Genomic DNA, 7500 nt, shown 5'->3' on the forward strand with positions numbered 1-7500 from the left:
ACTGGAAAATACGTCCCTTTCTGCATACAAGGCCTCAATGTATATCAAAATATCCACATTTTATTTAGCAGACTGCCCTCTGGTAGCCTAGAAATCTAGACGCACCCTAGCGACAGCAAATTACATTTGCTGCCAGGGCTAGTCTAGCAACTCTCCGTTGGCTTGTGAGCTCGAAAAATTAAACTTCTATCAGGCCAATCAAATCGTGTATAGAGTCGTTAGGCGGGCTTAACATAATGATTGATGCCAGAGTTGCAACAGTTTGGCTTGAATTTCCTGCTATTTGAAAACAAATAAGATAGATGTTGCTGTTGGCGAACAGTGTGACACAAGTTAAGCTTTTATTAAGTTGGCAACCGATTATCCCGAAAGACAACCGATTATCCCGCCCCTCGGACTGAGCACTGCGAACAGTGAGTGCCCAGACCATACATTTGAATGTGGGTCTGGCTCGTCAGGCTAGCCCTGTGGTATAAGGGCGGGGAAAGGTCACGTGTCACGTGTAGAGTGGCTGAAAGATTTATGACACGGAGCAGCTCTGGGTCCATCTTAAGTGTGTCACCACTCTGTCCAGCATACCACGCTAAGTCTGGTAAACTTGTCCAGAGGATTTACTACTCTCGTAGCGGGGCTTACTGGACAACACAAACAGCTAAGGCAAGAGAAACAGAGAGAGAGTGTGAGGGGAAACTCTACCAAAAACTATGAGGTGTCCATAGAAAAACTCAGGCCCATCTACAAATGAGATAGAAGGCGATTTCGCTTGAATTAATATGATTTCTGCTACAGTATACGGGAGAAACTTGCTCCACCTTTTGCCCATCTAAATTTTTCAAAATTCATGTGTTATTCACCACAGACACTCGTTGTACAGTTGAACACAGTAGGCCTAGCCCACGTCTATTCTTTCATATGCAAAAAAGCCAACATAAGGTCAGCGGCCTAATATTGATAAACATGCTGTTACATTGCTATGCTAATTATCAGGTGATTAGCAAAACATACTTTTTGTCTGGCACTGAGATTGAGGACATTAACCTGGCTATCATTAGTGGCCAGGTTTATCTTATTATGTCAGAGACTATACTGTTCCTGAGCATTTAGTTTGGCATCTCCATTGTAGATCAAAATATACAGAAGGGTTGGTTCATAACACCAAGGCTGCGTGATGGTTTGACCCATGATTCATGATCAATGAATGATGTAACACGGACTCAAAGGCTCTAGGACAGCGTAGCTTGTTTGGAGCTTGGCTCACCTGTGCAGGACTTGCCATCGGGGCTCAGCGCGTAGCCATCATCACAGGAGCAGACAAAGTAGCCCTGAAAGTTAGAGCACCGGCCATGTTCACAGGCCGAGGAGTCCAGGCACTCATCGATATCTGGACAGAGAACGAGTGAGAGAAAAAGACGGACAGATTAGGGAGAGAGTGAGAGAGAGAGAGAGAGCGAGAGAGAGAGAGAAAGAGAGAGAGGAAAGAGAGGCACGAGGAGAGTCATTACCCAAAAGCTTAAATACATTGTTAACCATACATTTGTGGTAAGGCATAGAACACAGACCAGTCTGAGCCTTTTCAGACGTACTGTACCTTCAAAAATACATCATCATCACACAAAAAAAAAAGAAACCCCGAAACCCCACCAAAGGAGGAAGCGATTAGCCCTGGATGCTGATGGGAAATCTCAACCCTCTCCGCCCCGGCGCTCCCATCCCCTCCCCCCAGGAAGTCTCTCTTGGACCACAGGCCATCTCTCGCCAGAGCAGCGTCCAACTCCTCACCCCACCCCTGGCGTTATTTCCAATGCCATCCGTGCCAGGCTCGTCCGCAGCAGCTGGGGAGGACTGGCACTGAGTGTCCCTGACCTGGCCTCCGCCGTTGGCACATGACCTCATGCTGTGCCCGGGCATACCCTGGACGGCAGCCTGACCTCAAAGTGTTCAAACAGGAAACTGCCCATTACACAAACAGGATCCATAGTCCATTCAAAGCATACGCTTAGCATACCGCTTTCATGTGGTGCTTTCATTATGTTATCTCTCTTCCAAAAACAAATAAACACCCAGAAAAGATCTGATTAGTGAATAATAACCGGATTTCTTTACACATAGAAAGATCTGATTAGTGTATAATCGCCGGATTTCTTTGCACATAACCTATAGCTTTCCCTGTGAGTTTCCATGTTCATGTGAGTGGAAACATGCAGCGTCAGTAATGCGGGAGGGATGAATGTGTGTTGTTTATGGAGATAACACTATAAGGCTTCCTACGGCTCCCATGCAGCACTGACCCAGCATGGATTGGGACTCCGGGTGAGGACACGAGGCTCACTGATGCTGGAGCCAAGAAATGGAACGTGCCAAACCTTATAAATGAGCTCACCACTTACGTCCATACCACATAAAAAGCCCAACATGCTGCTATCAAAAGCTGGGTAAAGCTGGGTAAAGCACCCCCTACTACTCAAAACTGCATACAACTCAAACTAGCTCCACAGTGAAGCACAAAACAGCGTTTATCCAAAAAGGCAGAACTCTACGTCCAGCTGGGAAGCCAGTTCTGATCCTAGAAACACTCCAAACAGGTGCATCCCCAGACCCAGGGGCAGGGGCAGAGTGGCTCATGTTCAGCGGTGAGCTTAAAAGAAAGCAATGTGGGCGAGGAGCGCGAGCGGCTGCTTTTGATGCGCGTGTGTGGCTGAGGTCATCCCTACCGCTCTCGCTCAGCGGGAGTGGGGGAGAAGACATGCACCCCTGAGCCACACAGTAAATCTGACAGGGCTGGAGGGCCATGTTCTTCTCAGCGAGGGGGAGAGTTGCATCATCTCGCTCTCTCTCTCTCTCTCTCTCTCTCTGTCTCTCTCTTTCTCTCGCCAGCCAGCCAGCGGCGCGCGCTACCTCTGACTCAGCCAAAGAGATGACCTCAGGCTCACTTACAGACACACACAGGCAGGCAGGCAAACACACACACACACACACACACACACACACACAGAGACACACACACGCAAATGCACAAATACACACACTTTGGGAATGGGGTTACTGAGGACAAGAAGACAGAGAGAGAAAGAGAGAGAGAGAGAGAGAGAGAGAGAGAGAAAGAGAGAGAATGGGAAGAGAGTTATATGACAAGGAGATAGGAAGTGTAAAGAGAGAGAGTGAGAGAGACAGAGAGAGAGAGAGAACAGAGTGGGGAATCAAGAAAAGAGACAGAGGAAGTGGATGAGACAGAGCAGATGGGAGAGGAAGGCCAGACCAGAGAGGGTGAGCATGGACAAATCAAGAATGAGGGGAGGAGAGAGGATGTACGTGAGAGACAGAGAGTGTGTGAAAGTGAGAGAAAGAGAGGAAGAAAAAGAGAGAAGTGCAGGAGGATGATGGAAGAAGATGTGCCAATGTCAACAGAGACCACTGGATGAAACAACCGGACCAGTAGAGCAAGACCAGATTCTCTGACCAGACACACACACCCACACACACACACACACACACACACTCACACGCACAGTGTTTCTAAGGGGTTTCGGTTGCATGCAGGCACAAATACTCACCCACACATTGGCCATCCTTGCCCTCGAAGCCAGCTGGACAGAGATCACAGACGAATGAGCCAGGATTGTTATAACACAGACCTGATGGACAGTTGGACTTGTCCAGACACTCATCAACATCTGCAGAGAGAGGGGATGGGGTGGAGGTGTGGGGTGAGGATCAAGGAAGACCAGAGACAAAGACCAAGAAGGAGAGAGGAATGGATGAAGAGGGAGAGGGGCAGAAAGAGGAATGAGACAAATGCTGGTGAGCTCATGGATCCCTAATCCCTGCAGTTATGTAATTATTGTCATTACACTGTCATTTGGTGCTTTGTGATGTTGGTCTGCGAACACTCATCCATTAAAAAGTTCCTTTGAAGGGACTTCAACCAACAGAACAAAAGGACAGAGAGGAAGATAGTGAAGTGAAGCTAGAAGCAAAGCAGAAAAAGACAGAGGAGAGATGAAAGAGACACAAACAAGAAATCATTTGGTTACCCCCACCCCCTCCCCTCCTAGTCTAATTTAGCAGGAGAGAGAGAGATGGCTTAATGATAAAGGTTATTGCTCTCCGGTGAGTGGAGCTCACTAAGTTCAGTGATTGGACGGAAACCCTGCTGTTCTTAATAAGAAGTCCTTGGGAGGGGGTGCACCCAAAAACATATATTCCACTCATCACAGAAGGCTACTGACACACACACACACACACACACACATACACACACACACATATGCATGCATGCAAGCACACACACACACACATATGCATGCACACACACACACACATATGCATGCAAGCACACACACACACATATGCATGCAAGCACACACACACACACACACACACACATGCATGCACGCACACAAACATGCACACACCAACATGTGTATGCACACACGCACACACACACACACACACATGCATGCACGCACACACGGGCACAAACACACACACACAAACACACACACACACACAGACGCACACACCAACACGTGCACACGTGTGCACCTACACACACACACACACAAGAAACGAGAAAAAAAACACAGCTGAGCAAAATGTCCCTCACTCTCTGCTCTGGTCTGATGCCAGTGGTTTTCAGAAAAGAAACAAACCACCATAAGATGGCTTGACATGTTGACATTCTGTGGCCTGAAAAACCTTGGAGACTTTCCTTCTCCAGAAAAAAAAACCCTCTTTGAGAAGGGAGGGTTCAGAATTTAAAGAGAGGGAAAAAAAACTCACTCAGGGAATCTCATTGCCCGATGCCTTCCAAATACCATATGATCGTAATTACAACCCAGCATTCCATACAGTTCAACTCCTATGGATGAATAGCCAGTTATGAACGAATACTCTGAGAAAGTGACAGCGCCTTCTACTGGCGTGATGTGCAGTAGTGTGTGTAGCTCTGAGAAGATGCCTGGCTTCATGGAAGCTGGTCTGGACACTGTATCTGGCTTCAAGAGCTGTGTAACCAGAGCACAGCCCCCCACACACACACACACAGACACACACACACACACACACACACACACACACACACACCCACACACACACCCTGAGGGAGGCCTCGCTCCTCTACTGGCTCCATTACTGTTACCTTCACACTGGCCGTTCGGGTTCATCCTGAAGCCTCTGTCGCAACGCCGACACAGGAACGAGCCCGGTGTGTTGACACACAAGTCGTCATCCGGGCATGTGTCGGGCCTCAAACACTCGTCCACATCTGAAAAGAGAGGAGAAGAGAGGAGAGGATGAAGGGAGGAGGACGAATTGGAAAAAAATTAGAGAGTGAGAGAGAGGGAGAGAGAGACAGAGACAGAGAGAGAGAGAGAGAGATAAAAAGCGAATGAAGGTTCTTGCCCTCCTGTGAGGAATAAAGCTTGATATGATGGCGTGCTCCACACGCGCATCCACCTCAGCCTGCCAAAGCTGTGGATGTGATCAGCACCCCCCCCCCCCCCCCATGCTGGGCCTCGTAACGAGAGAAACACACACATGGAGGTGCCTCATCAGTTTACTTAATCTGACGTCTGGAGCCGAATCTCCACAAACACATCAGATCCCCAGGTCCCCATTCCTGTCTGCTCTACCTGGGCCCAGGCTCCAGACCCCGGGCGGCAGGACTCGGCACAGTGGCAGGCCAGACGGGGCGGGCGAGCGGCCGGGTCGAGATTGATGCCCCGAGTCTTTTGAGGTGACAGGAAGTGCCTGTGGGCATTGTGGGTGGGATTTTCCAGGCAGAGGTGCAAAAGAAGTGGGTGGAAGGATACAACACACACACACACACACACGAACACACACACACGCACACACACACACACACACACAACACACACTCATGAACGCACACGCATGCACGCACGCACACTCACACACCTGCCAGCACACACACGCACACACTCACACTTAGTAGTTCAGGAAAGGAACACAGAACAGTCTACCAAAAGGGAGCAATCTAAATCAATTTGGTCTCCAGGATACCCCTCCCGTGTGTAGCAACCAAATATTTCCCCCCGGAGGGGAAACGTGCTGAAAGGATAAGTGGAGCGAGTAAACAAGAGCGGCGACAGGCTGACACGACCCGTACCTCCACACACCGCTGCCTAGCATCACTCTTAGGTTCCTGTCAGGGGCCCTTTGAGGTCTCTCTTAGTTCTAGCGGCGAAGGAATGAAATCGATCCAGTAGTAGAACTACAGCTGTCATTGGAACCAGAAGTATTTTATCACTCATTGTTCATTTTCTTCAGAGATTAACTGGATTGGTGTCTTCGTCTGTAATCTTTCTTTTGGAGTCCTCTACTACAGCAAGAGACGAGATGAAGATGTGTACTGTATGTGAGGGGGAATGCAATTAGAGTACACAAATTAGAACCTGTATTGGGACTAGAACTAGAAAGGTCTGTCATAACTTTCTTGAAATTCCTCTCCTGGTGAAATGAGACGATATGAAGACATCTCTGTGACAGGCCTGTCTTGGATATCCATCATGGTCGTCCCAGAGCTCTACGCCGCAAACCTCAGTTTGAGTCATTGGGGCAGAAGGGGTGTGTGTGTCTGTGTGTGTGTGTCTGCGTGTGTGTTTGTGTGTGTGTGTGTGTGTGTGTGTGTGTGTGTGTGTGTGTGTGTGTGTGTGTGTGTGTGTGTGTGTGTGTGTCTGTGTGTCTGTGTGTCTGCATGTGTGTGTGTGTGTGTGTGTGTGTGTGTTGGGGGGTGCAAGGAAAAGATCTGGTCGTAAACCACCTCACCCCAGTGGTACTGGTATTTATATCCGAGGTGGGCTGGCCAATTATCTAGATGTTTCTTAATAGGCCACACTGCGGCCACATCCGTAGGATCCGGCCTGCCGCTCGGCTCTTTAGGGAGAGTCTGGTGGTGACCACTGGTGGTGGTGGAGTTGGCTTGGGGACAAAGTGAAACGAGCTCGAGGAAGGAATCAGATTGCGCTAAAAAGAATTCCAACACACCCAGCAACCAAACAGAAAAAAAAATAACATCTGCTGCTCATCAGCTTTGCTACTGACAACACGTTGGACATAACAAGATCTAAAAGGTACTGAGAAAGAGTGTGAGCATGTGCTGTGTGTGTGTGTCTGTTTGTGGGTGAGATAGACTTGAAAAAGAGAGAGAGAGAGATACATACACACACACACACACACACACACACACACATACACAGAGAGAGCAACAGATAGAGAGCACGTCGGGCTACAAGAGTGAGAAACAGAGAGCGGTGTGACAGGGAAAAAGGAGAAAAAAGGAATAAAGTGGAGAGAAAGAGAGAGAAAGAGAGAAAGAGAGAGAGTGAATGGAGGGGTGAGATGTGAAATGTCTTTACCGACGCAGCTGGTTCCCTCGTCACCAATCTGGAAGCCATGTTGGCACGCACACTGGAAGCCTCCGGCCGTGTTCCTGCAGTGGCCGTTGGCACACAGCAGCGGCCTCTCGGCACATTCGTCAAC

At 48.8% G+C, this 7500-nt stretch overlaps 1 protein-coding gene across 5 annotated transcripts in view; it reads right to left on the reverse strand.

Annotated features, from left to right (window-relative positions):
• The window catches only part of ltbp1 (latent transforming growth factor beta binding protein 1), a 130736-nt gene that overhangs the window by 34204 nt on the left and 89032 nt on the right, over positions 1-7500 (reverse strand). For all 5 annotated transcript variants that reach the window (XM_076285649.1, XM_076285648.1, XM_076285650.1 and 2 more), the window contains 4 exons: positions 7377-7500; positions 5138-5263; positions 3552-3671; positions 1259-1381 (listed from right to left, as the gene is read on the reverse strand). The exon at positions 7377-7500 is cut by the window's right edge and continues 2 nt beyond it. In XM_076285649.1, the coding sequence (XP_076141764.1) occupies positions 1259-1381; positions 3552-3671; positions 5138-5263; positions 7377-7500 (493 nt within the window). The remainder of the gene's footprint in view (positions 1-1258; positions 1382-3551; positions 3672-5137; positions 5264-7376) is intronic.

Source organism: Alosa pseudoharengus, unplaced genomic scaffold (assembly GCF_046254945.1).
Source record: "Alosa pseudoharengus isolate Yale_2024_CS ecotype anadromous, Long Island Sound unplaced genomic scaffold, YU_APseudo_1.1 YU_APseudo_1.1_scf_15, whole genome shotgun sequence".
In the NCBI taxonomy this organism is placed as follows: Eukaryota; Metazoa; Chordata; class Actinopteri; order Clupeiformes; family Clupeidae; genus Alosa; species Alosa pseudoharengus.